Source organism: Neomonachus schauinslandi, chromosome 8 (assembly GCF_002201575.2).
Source record: "Neomonachus schauinslandi chromosome 8, ASM220157v2, whole genome shotgun sequence".
In the NCBI taxonomy this organism is placed as follows: Eukaryota; Metazoa; Chordata; class Mammalia; order Carnivora; family Phocidae; genus Neomonachus; species Neomonachus schauinslandi.
Window position 1 is genome coordinate 52,549,745 of NC_058410.1, and position 19,730 is coordinate 52,569,474.

Sequence of the window (19,730 nt, forward strand, 5' to 3'; positions counted from 1 at the left end):
GGTATAATGGCTGCAAAAGATTTAAAGATCTTTAAAAATGAAGATGAAAATGTTCTGGAGATGGATGGTGTGATGGTTGCAAAACAATGTCAATGTACTTACTGCCACTGAACTTTACAAGTAAAAGTAATTAAAATGGTAAATTTTATGTTATGTATATTTTGCCACATTAAGAAAAATAATACATTAAAAAAAATACCCTACAATTAACATCATACTTATTAGTGAAAGACTGAACACTTTTCCCCTAAAATTTCACACAAGGCAAGGACATTCACTCTCACTACTTCTATTCAGCATTATACTGGAGTTCCTAGCTAGTGCAATAAGGCAAGAAAAAGAATCAGAAGACATACAAATTGTAAAGGAAAAATTCTTTATTTGCAACAGCATGATTGTATACATAAAAATTCCTAAAGAATCTATCAAATAACCACTAGAATTTATAACTGAATGTAGCAAGGTCACCAAAAAAATCAATTGATTCTATACACTAGCAGCGATCAGTTGGAAATTAAAAGTTTAAAACACAATACCATTTGCAGTGGCATCAGAAAACATAAAATACACAGGAATAAATTTATCAAAAAATATGGCAGAACTCTGCATTACAACCTATAAAACAGCACTGAGAGAAATTAAAGATCTTTAAAAATGAAGAAACATACCATGCCCATAGATTGGAAGACTCAATTTTTATCAAAAAATCAGTATTTATCAAAAACATCAATATTTTAAGTTATCAATTCTTTCCAAATTGATCTATAGATTGAATGTAATCCCAATCAAAATCCCAGGAGGATTTTTTTTTTAAAGAAATTAACCAGCCAATTCTAAAATGTGGAAATGCAAAGGTCATAGAATGGCCAAAACGATCTTGAAAAAGACAGAGTTGAAAGACTCCCATTACACCACAGGGATGCATCAGCAAAACCCACGTTGTAGGAAATCCTACAGGACAAATTAGTTTATATATGTATGTGTACATATATATGTGTGTAACAGTGTGAATTTTGCTGATGCATCTCTGTGGTATGATGTCACACATACACACACATACACACACCCACACACACAAAGAGACTAAAGACTTAATAATTAATAGCACACTGGGCGCGACTGCCTTCGGCTCAGGTCATGATCCTCGAGTCCCTGGATCGAGTCCTGCATTGGGCTCCCTGCTCAGCAGGGAGCCTGCTTCTCCCTCTGACCCTCTCCCCTCTCATGTGCTCTCTTTCTCATTCTCTCTCTCTCAAATAAATGAATAAAATCTTTTAAAAAAATTAATAGCACACTGAAAACAAACATTTACGACAATCAGAAATCTGAGTATTTAATGAAATTACAAATAATGTTAATTTTTAGAGTGTGAAAATGGTATATACTTAAATCTCTACTTATTTTGTATTCATTCTTTATCTTATTTCTACCAACATCTAATTTTTTCCCCTACTTCTAACAGAAACTAGTAGATCTACCCAAAAAATTATTAATATTTGACTTTCCTCAACACCAAACAGTGCTTAGAGAGAATATGAGGGAAATGTTAAGTTCATGACACTACCAAAAAAGGGAGGAAAAAGGTAACAAAGGTCTTTCTAAAATGTAAAATTCTTTCAATGTGGCTATGATAAACACCATTAGATTTAGTGTGGTGGGCAAGAGCCCTGTGTGTGGTGGAATTTCAGAGATGCTAAAAGATTTCTCTGCCCAAAATCACCAAGTGATCAGCTGGATCACTACAGTTCTATTTCATATATCAAGTTCCAGTGAAATTCTAACTCTTAGAAGCTCTTTTTATTTTTTTTTAATTTTTTTAAAATTTAAAATCTTTTTATTTATTTATTTGAGAGAGAGAGAGAGAACAAGCACGAGTGGGGAGGGGCAGAGGCAGAGAGAGAAGCAGGCTCCCCACTAAGCAGGGAGCCTGATGTGGGGCTCCATCCCACAACACTGAGATCATGACCTGAGCCAAAAGCAGACGCTTAACAAGCTGAGCCACCCAGGCACCCCTAGAAGACTCTTTTTAAAAGCAAATGTTCTGGTGAGGTAACCTACTCATCCAATGGAACCCATTAAAATTTTAGCAAGTAGTTTAGAATAGTTTAGATTAGAAACAGCTTAGAAGTAGTTCAGATATTTAGCTAGAAGGCAGATCCTGGGATAATATGAGTCCAACCAGTTTAAGTAGTAGAGGAGAAAGCTGTGTCCTGTGGAAGGTCCAGCATGAGAAATCCTAATGCCCAAAAAGATGAAACAGCAGGAAAAAACCCTAGCACACCAACATGTAGTAATGGATATTAGAGACACTAGACCAGTGTTTTTCAAACTGCCTCTACAACCAGAATTATCTTTTCATAGACTAGAACAGAATAGAAAATATCCAAATGTATCACATGTCAGAGTAAGTTTTCTTTCATAAAACTCTTTTTCAGGGGTGTGTGTGTGCATGTGTGCACATGCACACACACATACATAGGTCAGAATGTAAAAATATGTTTTACTGTGGGTCATGTTCAAAAATATTTCAGAGCCATCACAAGAGTCTATAAGCTTTGGGTGAGCAAAGGCTGTGTCTGCTTTTATTCACCATTACATCTGCAGAAACAACACACTGCCTGGCACACAGCAAATGTTCAATAAAATTTGTCAAGTGAACACAAGAATGAGGACAGATGTTGAAAAAATGTGGGGAAGAAACCAACACTAAATTTTACCTACTTCACAATTTTGCTTTGGTCTCTATAGTATCCTAAATAAAACCTTGTGTTTTTCTCAAGAGCAGATTTTTACAAGGAAGAGTAATTTATAAAAGCTAAAACTCTTCTAACTTTCAAGCCTATATAGTTATGAAGCCAAAAATGACTACTTGACCATCCCCCTCCCAGTGTTGCCCTTTTCACAGCCAAGCGCCCTGCTGAAGGAGCTGGAAGTGCTGTCCTCCATCACCCAAGCCCAGAATTCAACCAGGAGGCAGCAGAAAAGGGACTGATAAACAAAAATGTACTTTGATCCTCTCCAAATGTACAGGAGGAATCATTAACCCTGCCATCACCACCACAGGCTGCTAGTCAAGAGCTGAAACCCTGTTGTAAGAAAGCCAACTATACTGGGGAGCCTGGGTGGCTCAGTCTGTTAAGCGTCTGCCTTTGGCTCAGGTCATGATCCCAGGGTCCTGGGATCGAGTCCTGCATCGCATCGGGCTCCTTGATCGGCGGGGAGCTTGCTTCTCCCTCTGCCTGCTGCCCCCCCTGCTTGTGTACACGCTCTCTCTCTCCCCCTCTCTGACAAATAAATAAAATCTTTAAAAAAAAAAAAAAAAGGAGGAAGCCAACTACACGGGTAAGAATGAAGCCACAAAACACTCCTACTGCAGCATTTGGCTTCTGCATGAGATATGCTAAGCATTTTATTAATGAAAACATTTCAAGGTTGAATCATGATGATAAGGTCTCCAGTTTACATATCAACTCTACTGGAGTTCCCTGGATTGAGGGTCCATCTGAGTCAATCATCTCAACACAAGTAGAATGGAGTGTTCATGTCAGAGCCCAGGGCAAGTACAGGAATAAGGAGCAGAAGGGGGTGCTATGAAACAGACATCTTTCCCACTGAATCTCTTCAAAATTGAACACCTGTTTCCCAAGTCTAAAAAAGGAAAATAGTAACGAAAAAGAGCTTGTGAGAGCATTCTGAGGCTATTCTCCCAGATAGCAACCCCCCTCCATGCAAAATAAGAATCTGACCTGTCTTTTATTACCTGTTTTGTATTTTTTTTTAAGATTTTATTTATTTATTTGACAGAGAGAGAGAGAGAGCACATAATCAAGGGGAGGGGCAGAGGGAGAGGGAAAAGCAGACTCCCTGCTGAGCAGGGAACCCAACGTGGGGCTCAATCCCAGGACTCTGGGATCATGACCTGAGCCAAAGGCAGACGCTTAACCGACTGAGCCACTCAGGTGCCCTGTTTTGTAAATATTCTAATCTAAACTGAGTACAGTCATAAAAAATGTTCATTTCTCTTCCTACTGTAGAATTCCTTTCTCTTCCCCTCTCTGCAATATAAAGATGTTCTTAACCAAATGTTGCCACACACCCAGCTCTGTGAACAACCACAGATGTTACCATATCCTCTCTAATTCTTTCAAGCACTCAGATGAATTATATTTATCACACCTCCCTTCAATTTATTAGCATATGGCTGTATTTTCCAAACTAAAATCCATTAACTTTTATAGGTTTGGGGTATTATTATTATTTTTTAAGTCCTTTTGCAGAAGTGGAAACAGTTAGGTTTTACTAACCATCTCCATGTATGGTTAAGTGGTTGAAGTAACAGGAGAAACAAAGATATTGATTTTAGCAATGACTAAACATGAAAGTGAAGGTATAGGAAGTAACTGTTCTCCAAAGAGGCAAAGAATGAGAGACAACAGAATGAGACCTGCTAGCAGTACCCAAAGGTGTGGACACATAAAACTGCTCAAACACCTGGCATAAATTGCTTTTTAAATAAGAAGTAAGCCTGCACTGTTCTCAAAAATACCAATTAGCCAATGAACTAAGAAAAAGAACAGCTTGAGCTTCTTTAACAGTTTTCAAATCTGTAAGCTCCAAGAACATAAAGAATCTTAAGGGGCAAGCTCTCTCACTCACTTGTTTATGAATTCACCAATTCTTTTTATTAGACTTGCTAAATAAATAAATGTAAATCTATAAATGTAAAACAGGCATTCAAAAACAAATAAGAGGGAGGACCCAGAAAAGAACAGTTGGATCTTTAAGGCACTATAACTACTTATTTGGCTCCTATTATTTTTCTTGTCCTAAAATTCTTACTAAGATAAGAAACTTTGCCTCTACTTCCTCATAACACAAATCTGTTATGGCTATAGGGGAGCCTGAGATTTATCAGTTGAGCAGCAAAACTGATTTTGCTATATGTAAATGTGCATTTTTAGTTAGCCAATAAAAGAAATGATTGATAAGCAATAAGACCAGATAAAGTAAGAGCCACCTTCATGACGTCGGTGAAGGTGGGTAAATAGGGAGAGGTTTAGAACTAGGAGAGAAGAATTTGTTTGAAGGAAACTGAAGCCAAAAAACAGACAAGTTCACCAAGAATGAAGTCAGAAAAGAAGGAAGACATTCTTTGATTAGGAAAATCTAAAAAGTAAGCAACAGCTTATAAGGTTTCCAAGAAAACTGTACCCAATATATGGATGTGGGAGACCAAGGAAACATAACCACTCATTCATTAAGAATATCCACTAATAACTCAATGAAAGATAACAGTAACTAAATTGAGGACAAGGGTTTAGATTATGAGTAAAAATATAAGTGGAAATTAAAAGTAAAAAAGAACAGCTTATTTTTTTTAAGTATTAGCTGAGTCAAATAGCTTTGAGAAATGAGATTATTTATCTAATAACCTATTTGTAAATGATTACCTTCCCTGAGATCAACTCAGTTTATACACTAAGCAATGTCTGCAGCCTACCATGCTAACCAATCCTAAACTACAGTCGCACCCTGAGAAGAAAAAGAAAAGAAAACTAAGATAATGGCCCTCCTCTCCCCACCCCCCCATTTTACTTTGCCTCATCCTATTCCCTGGCTGGCAATGGACTGAGGGGTGGAAATGGAAATATCCCTGAGTGAAAGCTGGGAGCCTCCTGTTTAGACCACTCGAAACTTACTTTAACATACTTACCAACGTCTCCATAAACATATAGGCCTCTTGGAGGTCTGCTCCTTGAAAAAAGCTGCAAATTAAGAACAAATTATAAATCTCTTCCATGGAAATAATTAAATATCATCACATACAGAGTGTTCCTAACTGTCAGATACAGGACTAAAATGGGCTATTGTACACAATAAGTTAAAATATTTTATGTAAAAGGCTATGAAGCCCAAGTTACATTTTAATGCAGGAGGCAAGAATCATAAAGCCCAGAGCAAGGGCTCTGAAGGGACACAACTTGAGTTTGCATCCCTTACATCATTTAGTAACTAGGTAATCTTCCCCCTCTTTCCTAAATGGGCTCCCCAAACAATAATAGCCTAGACCATTCCCAGCAAGCAAGAGATCAGAAGAATTTTTCTAGAGACACTGAATAGTCTCCAGAAAAAAAGGAAAACAAACAAACAAAAACCTGAAGGTACTTATGTGCAGACTTCTCTTAAAGAAATAACTGGTCCCTATTAGATCACCTTACAGTAGAGCACACCAGTCAACCAACCTCTTACGGATAGAGCCTTCAGTTGGCTTGTTAGTATCTGAAAAGATTCTAAAATGAACTGACACACAACAATCAATAGAAACTTGAAAAGGAAAACGTTCAAGATGAAAGCTGGAGACCAGAACAAGGGTACAGAAGGGAGAAAAACTCAGAGGAAACAGGGGCACCTGGGTGGTTCAGTCGGTTAAGCATCCACCTCTTGATCTCGGCTCAGGTCATGATCTCAGGGTCTGGGATTGAGCCCCACGTGGGGCTCCACAATCAGTGCAGAGTCTGCTTGTCCCTCTCCCTCTGCTCCTCTCCCACCCTTGTTCATGCACATGCACTCTCTCTCTCAAATAAATAAAGAAAATCTTTTAAAAATAAAACTGCAATCAACATAATTAACATGCTGGGGAAAATAAGAGAAGCTATTAAAACTGTAAAGCAAGAACAAAATGCAATTTTGAAAAAGGAACATCAAGAACAAAAGAACATTTTGAAATTTAAAATATGGTAGCAGGGGGGCACCTCGCTGGCTCAGTCAGTAGAGCATGTGACTCTTGATCTCAGGGTTATGAGTTCAAACCCCACGTTGAGTGTAGAGATTACTTAAAAATAAAAAAATCTTTTTCTTTTTTAAAGATATTATTCATTTATTTGACAGAGACAGACACAGCGAGAGAGGGAACACAAGCAGGGGGAGTGGGAGAGGGAGAAGCAGGCTTCCTGCTGAGCAGGGAGCCCGATGCGGGGCTCGATCCCAGGACCCTGGGATCATGACCCTCATGAGCCAAAGGCAGACGCTTAACGAATGAGCCACCCAGGCGCCCCCAAAATAAAAAAATCTTAAAAAAAAAAGTATGGTAGCAGAAATACAATTTCAGAAAAAGGATTAGAAGATAAACTTGAGGAGCTGTCTCAAAAAAATACAACAAATAAACAGCAACAAGAATACATGGAAAAATATAAGAAAATTACTGGATTAATTCATCAGGAGGTCCAATATCTGACAAAAAAGGAATTCCAGAAAGAGAAAATAGAAGAAAAAGGAGAGGAGGAAGTTATCTAAGAAAGAATGCAAAGATTTTTTTCTCAAATCTGAAGGACTTCATTTCTAGATTGGGAGGAAAGAGTAAGTACCCAGCACAGGAAGGGAAATAAAACCTATACCAAGTCCCAATCCTGAAATTTCAGATACCAGGGATATAAAGAACACCCTACAAACATCCTAGGTGGCTTTTTGGGAGGATAACAAAGGGGCAAGGGAACAGATCACAAACAACAGATAAAGACTTGAATAAGATTTGAGGGACAATGATTTCCAATCTAATCTATCCAATCTCTCCATCAAGTACGAAAACGGAAAATTGGCATTCCATACATAGAGGGTCTTAAAAACACCTCCCCATCAGAAATAGGAACACCTTGACTCCAGAAAAGACAGATGAGCCTGAGAAGGAAGCCCTGGTAAGATGGAGGGTTGCTCTAGAAGCAAAGAGGCACAAGCAGATCAAGAAAGCAATCACGTCCGGAAGGAAACAGGAGGATGGAGGGCTCCAAAGGAAGAAACAAAATGGAACTTCTCTTTGCCTGATATTATTATCAACCCTAATAACCATCCTAAATTTTGTTTCACTTAGAAGAGTAATCTTCAAACTCTGCAACAGCTTCTAGACACCTATGCAAAAGCCAAGGTAAGCCAGGGCAGAGAGAATTCAGACAGGGTAAAAGCAGAAAGAAGTGAAGGTTATGCCACTTAGCACAAACCAGAGCAGTCAGGATTTCGGCAGAGAACATTCTCAAAGGCTATGATATCATCTAGTTTTGATTATACAAAATGCTTTTGTTTTTTAATCTGTGGGTTCACTCCAACATAACTCAGAAACCTCTCTAGCTTTCTTGCTCCTCTTGGCTTTCTCTGAGAACCCAGCCCCTGACTCCAGCACGCCCCTTCCAGAAGAACCTTCCCCATGGTTTAGGCAAAATTTGCTTTGATTCTGCCAGCTGGATGCCTTCCCTGTGTTCTTCTGCACATTAACTCTCCATCTATTCTTAAACTTCAACGGAAAGCAGATTCTACTCCTGCCAAAACCTCTTAATTTGTTTTGTTTTAAAATCTTATATGTGCCATTCTTGTACACTGGTTATTCTATTTTCAACTTGTCAGAAAAAAGCATTATGCTCTTAAATAATTTTAGAACAGCTTCAAATTGGAAAACTTGCATACAACCTCATAATCTCTAAGTATATTCTATGTATTAGAAATCTTTTGAAAGCAACATTCTGGGGGTGCCTGGGTGGCTCAGTCGTTAAGCGTCCGCCTTCGGCTCAGGTCATGATCCCAGAGTCCTGGGATTGGGTCCCACGTCGGGCTCCCTGCTCAGCGGGAAGCCTGCTTCTCCCTCTCCCACTCCCCCTGCTCATGTTCCCTCCCTCGCTGTGTCTCTGTCAAATAAATAAATAAAATCTTTAAAAAAAAAAAAAAAGAAAGCAACATTCTGTATTCTGTGAAGTGTCACAGCAATTCATAATTCTTCACAACACATTTTGCAGGAATAGTCCCGGGTCTACTCTAGTACTATTCACATGATACCATCAATATATGCTAAAATGAAGTTCGAGGCAAAAATTTAACAGATTGGGGAAAAAAGATGACATAGAGAGAACTCAATCAATGCTGTCCAAAAAAATATCATTTGGTTCTATCTTCTGTTTTACCCACTCAAACTCAACATATTTTGGAAAGAACATTTTAACAAATATGTTACACTATATATTACACACATATTTTCTAATTATGTAACTATAATATATAACTATAACATGTTAGATACCATCTACCTAAACAATATATACTCCAAGTTTTTCCACTTTGAGAGGTAAGCTAATTTTCTCCTAATATATTTTCAGTCTACCAAAAACTATTGAAATTATTTCAAGGGATTTAAAAATCTGTATGTTGGGGCGCCTGGGTGGCTCAGATGGTTAAGCATCTGCCTTCAGCTCAGGTCATGATCCTAGGGTCCTGGGATCGAGCCCCGCATCGGGCTTCTCCCTCTCCCACTCCCCCTGCTTGTGTTCCCTCTCTTGCTGTGTCTCTCTCTGTCAAATAAATAAATAAAGTCTTTAAAAAAAAAAGAAAAGAAATTGCAATCTCACCCATATCTGCACTCACTTTTTCCGCTCTCTCTCCTACGACAAAGTAAGATGATTCTTCTTCCTATGTAACTTTTTATCAATTTCTGGATCTCAGTCCTCACCCCCACCACTTTCCCAGGAACCATGCCCATCAAATTAAATGTTTCACTTCTCTTGTAATCCTTTTCAGCAACAGCTTTATAAATGTGTTCCTGTGAATTTATTTTTATAATCTATTAAGTGTAATGTCTTGTAAGCAAGACATAAACCCAAAAGCTATAATGGAAAAGACAGAAACATTAAAGGCAGTGAAATTAAATATATCTGTTTGGGAAAAAAATGCTAAGAACAGTAAAAAGGCAAGAAAAAAAATCTGGCAATATTACAGACAAGAATTTGTTTCCTTAGTAAGCATAGTTTTTATAAACCGATAAGAAAACAAATACAAATGGCTTAAACATTTGAAAGAATACTTATTCTCCTTCACAATAAAAGAGGTATGTTTTAAAATAACAATGAAGGGCGCCTTGGTGGCTCAGTCGTTAAGCGTCTGCCTTCGGCTCAGGTCATGATCCCAGGGTCCTGGGATCGAGCCCTGCATCGGGCTCCCTGCTTGGCGGAAGGCCTTCTTCTCTCTCTCCCACTTACCCTGCTTGTGTTCTCTCTCTGGCTGTCTCTGTCAAATAAATAAATAAAATCTTTAAAAAAATAAAATAAAATAAAATAACAATGAAATACTGCCATGACAAAAATCTAAAAGTCTGAGAGAATACAGTACCGTCAAAAATGTAAGGAGACAGGCAGGCTCATAAATTAGTAAGAATATGAACTGCTGCAATCTTTTTTTTTTTCATAGCACAGTGAATTTTAATGTCCTCCCCTTTGGGGAGGTCACACTGTACACTTTTGGAGATACCCCTAAAGTTGTCCAGTAATTCCACTTCTGGGTATTTATCCAAAGGAAATGAAAACACTAAGAAAGATATCTGCACCCCCATGTTATTGCTGCACAATCAAGACATGAAAATAACAAAAGTGTCCAAAAACTGAAAATGGATAAAGAAAATATATACATTGGGATATTATTCAGGTATAAAAAAGAAGGAAATCTTGCCATTTGTAACAACATGGACGGACCTTGAGGGCATTATACTAAGTAAAGTAAATCTGGCAGAAAAAGACATATACTGGGGTGCCTGGCTGGCTCAGTTGGAAGACCCTGTGACTGTTGATCTTAGGGTTGTGAGATCAAGCCCCACGTTGGTGTAGAGATTACTTAAAATAAATAAACTTAAAAAAAAAAGAAAAACACATATAATGAATAATATCACTTATCTCTGGAATCCCCAAAACAAAAACCAAAAAGTAAAACTCCTAGAACTCTCTAATCAGACAGCCTTCTCAAGTTTAGGAGACTTACTGTAATAACCTAAATCAGAAGGGAGGATAAGAAAAGCAGGTGTCAAAAGAATGTCATTAAAATTGTTTTAAACAATATGGCTAAACTAACAATTGTACAATAAAGAAATGTGCTGTGGGGCACCTGGGTGGCGCAGTCAGTTAGGCGTCCAAATCCTGGCTTTGGCTCAGGTCATGGTCTCAGGGTCATGAGACCAGGCTCTCCACTCAACGCAGAGTCTGCTTGGGACTCTCTCTCTGTCCCTCCCCAACAGGTTCGGTGTCCTTCTCTCTTTCTCTCTCAAGTAAATAAATGAATAAATCTTAAAAAAAAAAAAAAGAACTGTGCTGATATCACCAGCGTTTGGGGTCCTGGCTGTTGTGCATTTGGTGATACACTCCAAGCCACTAAGTTTAGTAAAATTTACATTTTGAAGTTTATATACAGTATATAAAAGCTGATTTCCACCCAAAGAATCTTTTGAACATGGGGTTTACATTTTAAAAAGTAAACATCCAATCATTCTATCAAGATTTTATGAGACATAACCAATGCAAAGTGTGAATCCAAACACACACACACACACACAGTTAAAGGGATATTTAGGGAACAACTGAAGAAATTTAAATGTGGGCTTCATATTTAGGGTTGCGAGATGAAATACACAATGTCCAGTTAAATGGGAATTTCAGATTAACATCAAATAATTTTTTAGTATGTATGTATGTGTGTGTGTGTATCTCCCAAATATTGCAAGAGATATACATACACTAAAAAAGTATTATTTATCTGAATAACATACCTGGACATCCTGTGTTTTTCTTTGGTAAAATCAAGCAACTCTATTTTAGATAATATTATCATATCAATGTTAAATTTCTTGGGTGTGATAATGGTAATACAGTTATGCAGGAGGATGTCCTTGTTAGGAAATACATAATGATGTTTTAAAGGGTCGAGTGTTATTAGCTGAAAGTTGCAACTTTCAGCTAATTAAAGAAAATTATATATATATTTACAGAGAAAAACCAAATGGGGCAAAATGTTAACCATTCATGGATTTAAGTGTATTGTTGAAATTTTTCAAAATAAAACGTTGTGGGGGAGGGAATATGAGGAGTCCAATATGGCGGAGGAGTAGGAGACCTTAGCTTCCTCTGGTCCGAGGAATTCAGCTAGGTAGCTATCAAATCATTCTGAACACCTGTGAATTTAACTGGGAAATTGAAGAATAGCTGCAACTCTACAAATAAAAAAGCAACCACTTTCTGCAAGGTAGGAGGTACAGAGAAGTGAATCTGAGGCAATAAATGGATAGATAAACAGGGAAGGGGGGTAAACCTCCATCAGCCAGCACTGGAAAGTGATATAGCAGCTGAGCACAAAATCAAAACTTTAAAAACTCTGCTGCCGTGAGGGACATCCCTGCCTGAAAGATGCTCAGGTGGTGAAGCAGGGCAGAATCCTAGGTGGGACAGTATGGTCTCAGGATCCCCAGGGACACAGGAAGACCGGGGATGCCTGAGTGTGGCAGAGTCCCCAGGCATCTGAGCAAGAAAGCCAGCTGCAATCAGTGAGCCCAGGAGTGGGAATCTCAGTTTATTCCATAAACCAGCATGTTAGCACGACCACTCTCCAAGCAGGGGCCCAGCAAGCAGCAGAACTACCATGAGATCCTCCCACTTCCTCACCCGGGGAGGAAAGGTGCAGGTGTGTGCGGCGGGAGTTTGCTGGGTTTGGAGGCTCCAAACAGGATCCCATGCCTGAGATAGAAATGCTTGGTCACAGGCTGGGTGAACACAGAGTGCAGAAAGAGACCAGGAAGACAGGAGTGATTGACAGTTTTTCCCTGAGAATGGACTGAGGAGTGGGGCTCTGAGATTTCAGCTCTGGGGCTGCAGATTGGGAGGCTGCCATTTTCATTCTCATCCCCTAAAGAGGCTCAGAAAGCCTTCAGGGAACAAAAGCCACATAGAGGAATCCAGAACAGCATACTTAGCCTGGCCCCCCTGGCAAGGGCAGTGCAATTCCACCTGGGGCAAAGGCACCTGAGATTCAGCACAACAGGCCCCTCCCTCAGAAGATCAGCAAGAATATCCGGCCAAGACCAAGTTTACTGATCACACAGAACTGCAAAACTCCAGCACTAGGGGAAAAAATTATATAAAATTCATGGGGTTTTCCCCATGATTCTTTAGTCCTTCAATTTTAATTTTTTTCTCTTTCCCTTTTTTTTTTTTCCCTAAGATTTTATTTATTTATTTGACAGAGAGAGAAAGAGCGAGAGCAGGAACACAAGCAGGGGGAGTGGGAGAGGGAGAAGCAGGCTTCCCGCTGAGCAGGGAGCCCGATGTGGGACTCGATCCCAGGACACTGGGATCATGACCTGAGCTGAAGGCAGATGCTTAACGACCGAGCCCCCCAGGCGCCCTCTCTTTCCTTTTTCAACCAATTTATTTTATCAACTCTTTTTTTTTTAAATCTTTTTTAATTTTCTTTTTTACACTTACATCCTATCCTTTTGTTGTATTTAATTTTATTTTTGTATATATAAGTTTTTCTTTCTTTACAATTTTTGGATGCAGTTTCTTCTGACAAACAGACCAAAATACATCGAGAACCTAGTGTATTGCTCTGTTCTCTTCACCTGTCTGATCATATTCTCTTTTCTTTTTGTTAAAGTCTTTTTTAATTTCCATCTTTACACTTACATTCTACCCTTTTGATGTAATTAATTTTATTTTTGTGTGTATATACATGTGTATATATATATGTGTGTGTGTGTGTATATATATATATGTTTTTCTTTCTTTACAATTTTAGGATGTAGTTTCTTCTAACAGAACAAAATACACTCAGGATATAATGTACTGCTCTGTTCTGTTCCCCTGTTTATACCCCTTTTTTTTGTCTTTTAATTTTCATTTTTACAGTTACATTCTATCCTTCCAATGTATTTAATTTTATTTTTCTACACACATAAGTTTTTCTTTCTTTACAATTTTGGGATGTAGTTTTCTAACAAAGAGACCAAAATACACACAGGATCCAGTGTATTACTCTGTTCTATTCACTTGTATGATTATATTATTTTTTTTTTAAATCTTTTTTTTCAGTTTCAGGTCTCTTCTGATTTGTTTCATGTATATTTCTTTGGGGTCGTTGTTGCCATTTTAATATTCTGTTCTCTCCTTCATCTATTCTTCTCTGGACAGAATGACAAGTTGGAAAAACTCACCTCAGAAAAGAGAACAAGAGGCAGTACTGACTGCCAGGGACCTAATCCATATGGATATAAGTAAGATGTTGGAACTAGAGATCAGAATAACGATTATAAAGATACTAGCTGGGCTTGAAAAAAAGCATAGAAGACACTAGAGAATCCCTTTCTGGAGAAATAAAAGAACTAAAATCTAATCAAGTTAAAACAAAAAGGCTATTAATAAGATACAATAAAAAATGGAGGCTCTAACTGCTAGAATAAGTGAGGCAGAAGAGAGAATTAGTGATATAGAAGACAAAATGATGGAGAATAAAGAAGCTGAGAAAAAGAGAGATAAACAACTACTGGATCACGAGGGGATAATTCAAGAGATAAGTGATACCATAAAGCGAAACAATATTAGGATAACTAGGATTCCACAAGAAGTGGAAAGGGGGGCAGGCAGAAGGTATATTGGAGCAAATTATAGCAGAGAACTTCCCTAAACTGGGGAAGGAAACAGGCATTCAGGTCCAGGAGGCACAGAGAACCCCCTTCAAAATCAATAAAAATAGGTCAACACCTTGACATAGAATAGTGAAACTTGCAAATCTCAGAGACAAAGAGAAAATCCTAAAAGCAGCTTGGGACAAGAGGTCCATAACCTACAAGGACTATCAGCAGACCTATCCACAGAGACCTGGCAGGCCAGAAAGGATTGGCATGATATATTCAGAGTGCTAAATGAGAAAAATATGTAGCCAAGAATACTCTATCCAGTAAAGATGTCATTCAAAATAGAAGGAGAGATAAAAAGCTTCCCGGACATACAAACTAAAAGAATGTGATCACTAAACCAGCCCTGCAAGAAATATTAAAGGAGATCCTTTAAGCGAAGAGAGAGCTCAAAAGTAACATAGACCAGAAAGGAACAGAGACAATATACACAAATAGTGACTTTACGGGTAATATAACAGCACTAAATTCATATCTTTCAATAGTTATTCTGAATGTGAATTGGCTAAATGCCCCCAGTCAAAAGACACAGGTATCAGCTTGGATAAAAAAGCAAGACCCATCAATCTGCTGGCTGCAAGAGACTCATTTTAGACCCAAAGACACTTCCAGATTGAAAGTGAGGGTGTGGAAAAATTATTTATCATGCTAATGGACAGCAAAAGAAAGCTGGGGTAGTAATCTTTATATCAGACAAATTAGATTTTAAACCAAAGACTGTAATAAAAGATGAGGAGGGACACTATATCATAATTAAAGGGTCTCTCCAACAAGATGTAACAATTATAAATATTTATACCCCTAACATGGGGCAGCCAATTATATAAACCAATTAATAACAAAATTAAAGAAACACATTGATAATAATACAAAAATTGTAGGGGGCGGTAACAACCCACTCACAGCAATGGACAGATTATCTACGTAGAAGATCAACAAGGAAACAAGGGCTTTAAATGACTCACTGGATCAGATGGACTTAACAAATATATTCAGAGCATTTCATCCTAAAGCAGCAGAATACATATGCTTTTTGAGTGCATATGGAACATTCTCCAGAATAGATCACATACTGGGTCACAAATCAGACCTGAACCAGTATGAAAAGACTGAGATCATACCATTCATATTTTCAAACCACAATGCTATGAAACTTGAAGTCAACCACAAGAAAAAATTTGGAAGGACCACAAATGCAGGTTAAAGAACATCCTACTAAAGAATGCATGGGTCAACCAGGACATTAAAGAAGAATTTTAAATATTCATGGAAACAAATGAAAATGAAAAGACAACTGTTCAAAACCTTTGGGATGCAGCAAAGGTGGTCCTAAGAGGGAAGTATATAGCAATACAAGTCTTTCTCAAGAAACAAGAAAGGTCTCAAATACACACGCTAACCTTACACCTAAAGGAGCTGGAGAAAGAATAGCAAATAAAGCCTAAACCCAGCACAGAAGAGAATTAATAAAGAGTAGAGCAAAAACAAATGAAATAGAAACCAAAAGAACATAACACATCAACAAAATTAGGAGCTTTAAAATTCTTTAAAAGAACCAATTAAGATTGATACACCCCTGGCCAGACTTATCAAAAAGAAAAGAGAAAGGACCCAAATAAATAAAATCATGAATGAAAGAGGAGAGATCACAACCAACACTGAAGAAATACAAACAATTATAAGAACATATTATGAGCAACTATATGCCAACAAATCAGGCAATCTGGAAGAACTGGATGCATGCCTAGGGATGTATAAACTACCAAAACTGAAACAGGAAGAAATAGGAAACCTGAACAGACCCCAAACCAGCAAGAAAATGGAAGCAATAATCAAAAATCTCCCACCAAACAAGAGCCCAGGGCCAGATGGCTTCCCAGGGGAATTCTACCAAACATTTAAAGAAGAATACATACCTATTCTTCTGAAGCTGTTCCAAAAAATAGAAATGGAAGGAGAACTTCCAAAGTTATTTTATGAGGCCAGCATTACCTTGATCCCAAAACCAGACGAAGACCCAACCGAAAAGGAGAATTAGAGACCAATATTCCTGATGAACATGGATGCCAAAATTCTCACCAAGATACTAGCCAACAGGATTCACCACGACGAAATGGGATTTAATCCTGGGCTGCAAGGTGGTTCAACATCTGCAAATCAATCAATGTGATACACTATATTAACAAAACAAAGGACAAGAACCATATGATCCTCTCAATACACGCAGAAAAAGCACTTGACAAAGTACAGCATCCTTTCTTGATCAAAACTCTTCACGGTGTAGGGATAGAGGAAAATACCTCAATAACATAAAAGCCATAATACGAAAAGCCCACAGCAAATATCATTCTCAGTGGGGAAAAACTGAGAGCTTTTCCCCTAAGATCAGGAACAATGGCAGGGATGTCCACTCTCACCACTGTTGTTCAACATAGTAATAGAAGTCCTAGCCTCAGACAACAAAAGGAAATAAAAGGCATCTGAATCAGCAAGAAGTCAAATTCTCACTCTTCACTGATGACATGATACTCTATCTGGAAAACCCAAAAGACTCTACTCCAAAATGGCTAGAACTCACAGGAATTCAGCAAAGTGGCAGGATATAAAATCAATGCACAGAAATCAGCTGCATTTCTATACACTAACAATGAGACAGAAGAAAGAGAAATTAAGGAATCGATCCCATTTAAAATTGCATCAAAAACCATAAGATACCTAGCAATAAACCTAACCAAAGAGGCAACGGATCTGTACTCAGAAAACTATAGAACACTCATGAAAGAAATTGAGGAAGACACAAAGAAATGGAAAAACATTCCATACTCATGGATTAAAAGAACAAATATTGTTAAAATGTCTATGCTACCTAGAGCAATCTACACATTCAATGCAATCCCCATCAAAATACCATCAACTTTTTTCACAGAGCTGGAACAAATAATCCTAAAATTTGTATGGAACCAGAAAAGACCCCAAATAGTCAAAGGAATGTTGAAAAAGAAAACCAAAGCTGGTGGCATCACAGTTCCAGACTTCAAGCTCTATTACAAAGCTGTCATCATCAAGGCAGTATGGGACTGGCACAAAAACAGACACATAGATGAATGAAACAGAATAGAGAGCCCAGAAATGGACCCTCAACTCTATGGTCAACTAATCTTTGACAAAGCAGGAAAGAATATTCAATGGAAAAAAGACAATCTCTTCAACAAATAGTGTTGGGAAAATTGGACAGCCACATGCAGAAGAATGAAACTGGACTATTTCCTTACACAATACACAAAAACAGACTCAAAATGGTTGAAAGACCTAAATGTGAGACAGGAATCCATCAAAATCCTAGAGGAGAACACAGGCAGCAACCTCTTTGACCTCAGCCACAGCAACTTCTTGCTAGACACGTCTCCAAAGGCAAGGGAAGCAAAGGCAAAAATGAACTACTGGGACTTCATCAAGATAAAAAGCTTTTGAACAGAAAAGGAAACAGTCGACAAAACCAAAAGACAACCGACAGAATGGGAGAAGATATTTGCAAATGTCTTATCAGATAACGGGCTAATATCCAAGATTTATAAAGAACTTATCAAACTCAACACCCAAAAGACAAATAATCCAATCAAGAAATGGGCAGAAGACATGAACAGACATTTCTCCAAAGAAGACAAATTACCAACAGACACACGAAAAAATGTTCAACATTACTCGGCATCAGGGAGATACAAATCAAAACCACAACGAAGTACCACCTCACACAGGTCAGAATGGCTAAAATTAACCACTCAGGAAACGACAGATGTTGGTGAGGATGCAGAGAAAGGGAAACCCTCCTACACTGTTGGTGGGAATGCAAGCTGGTGCAGCCACTCTGAAAAACAGTATGGACGTTCTTCAAAAAGTTGAAAATAGAGCTACCCTACGACCCTTTCATCCATTTTGCACTACTGGGTATTTACCCCAAAGACACAAATGTAGTGATCCAAAGGGTTACGTGCTCCCCAATGTTTATAGCAGCAATGTCCACAATAGCTAAAATATGGAAAGAGCCCAGATGTCCATCAACAGAGGAACAGATAAAGATGTGGTGTGTGTGTGTGTGTGCATGTGTATATTATACACATATACCCGGGCGCACAGTATATACACACACTAAATTGCTTTTACTTTCTTTTGGTGAATTGCTTTCACTTTTGAATTAAGTCTAGAATTATTCTAAAAGTATCTGCATATTTACATTTTAGATGAGTGTTTTCACAACTATTGCCAAAAGTATTCCTTTAACTTCTACAATATTAGTCATCAAAAGAAGTGATATCTTGCCATTTGCAATGATGTGGATGGAACTAGAGGGTATTATGCTAAGCAAAATAAGTCAGAGAAAGACAATTATCATATGATCTCACTCATATGTGGAATTTAAGAAACAAAACAGAGGATCATAGGGGAAGAGAGGAAAAAATAAAACAAGACAAAATCAGAGAGGGAGACAAACCATAAGAGAACTCTTAATCATAGGAAACAAACTGAGGGTCGCTAGAGGGGAGGGGGGTTGAGGGATGGGGTAACTGGGTGATGGACATTAAGGAGGGCATGTGACAGGGGCGCCTGGGTGGCTCAGTTGGTTAAGGAGGGCATGTGATATAATAAGCACTGGGTATTATATAAGACTGATGAATCACTGACCTCTACCTCTGAAACTAATACATTTTATGTTATAATTAATAAATTTAGATTAAAAATATATATATATATATTAAAAAAATAAGAGGGGCACCTGAGTGGCTCAGTCAGTTAAGCGTCTGCCTTCAGCTCAGGTCATGATCCCAGGGTCCTGGGATCGAGCCCCACATCGGGCTCCTGGCTCAGCGGGGAGCCTGCTTCTCCCTCTCCCCCAGCTCATGCTCTTTCTCTCTATCTCTGTGTCTCAAATGAATGAATAAAATCTTCAGGGGTGCCTGGGTGGCTCAGTCGTTAAGCGTCTGCCTTCGGCTCAGGTCATGATCTCAGGGTCCTGGGATCGAGCCCCGCATCGGGCTCCTTGCTCCGCGGGAAGCCTGCTTCTCCCTTTCCTTCTCCCCCTGCTTGTGTTCCCTCTCTCTCTATGTCTCTCTCTGTCAAATAAATAAATAATATCTTTAAAAAAAAAAATCTTCAAAAAATAAAATAAAATAAAAATAAAAAAGTTGGGGGGAACGTGGTGATTAATTACTAAATTGCTTTTACTTTCTTTTGGTGAATTGCTTTCACTTTTGAA

The 19,730-nt window shown here is 38.3% G+C and overlaps 1 protein-coding gene across 1 annotated transcript in view; it reads right to left on the minus strand.

Moving 5' to 3' along the window:
- Positions 1-19,730, minus strand: part of AFG1L (AFG1 like ATPase) — a 228,824-nt gene that overhangs the window by 147,533 nt on the left and 61,561 nt on the right. Inside the window, exon 4 of the mRNA XM_021693462.1 lies at positions 5,714-5,765. Coding sequence (XP_021549137.1) covers positions 5,714-5,765 — 52 coding nt within the window. The remainder of the gene's footprint in view (positions 1-5,713; positions 5,766-19,730) is intronic.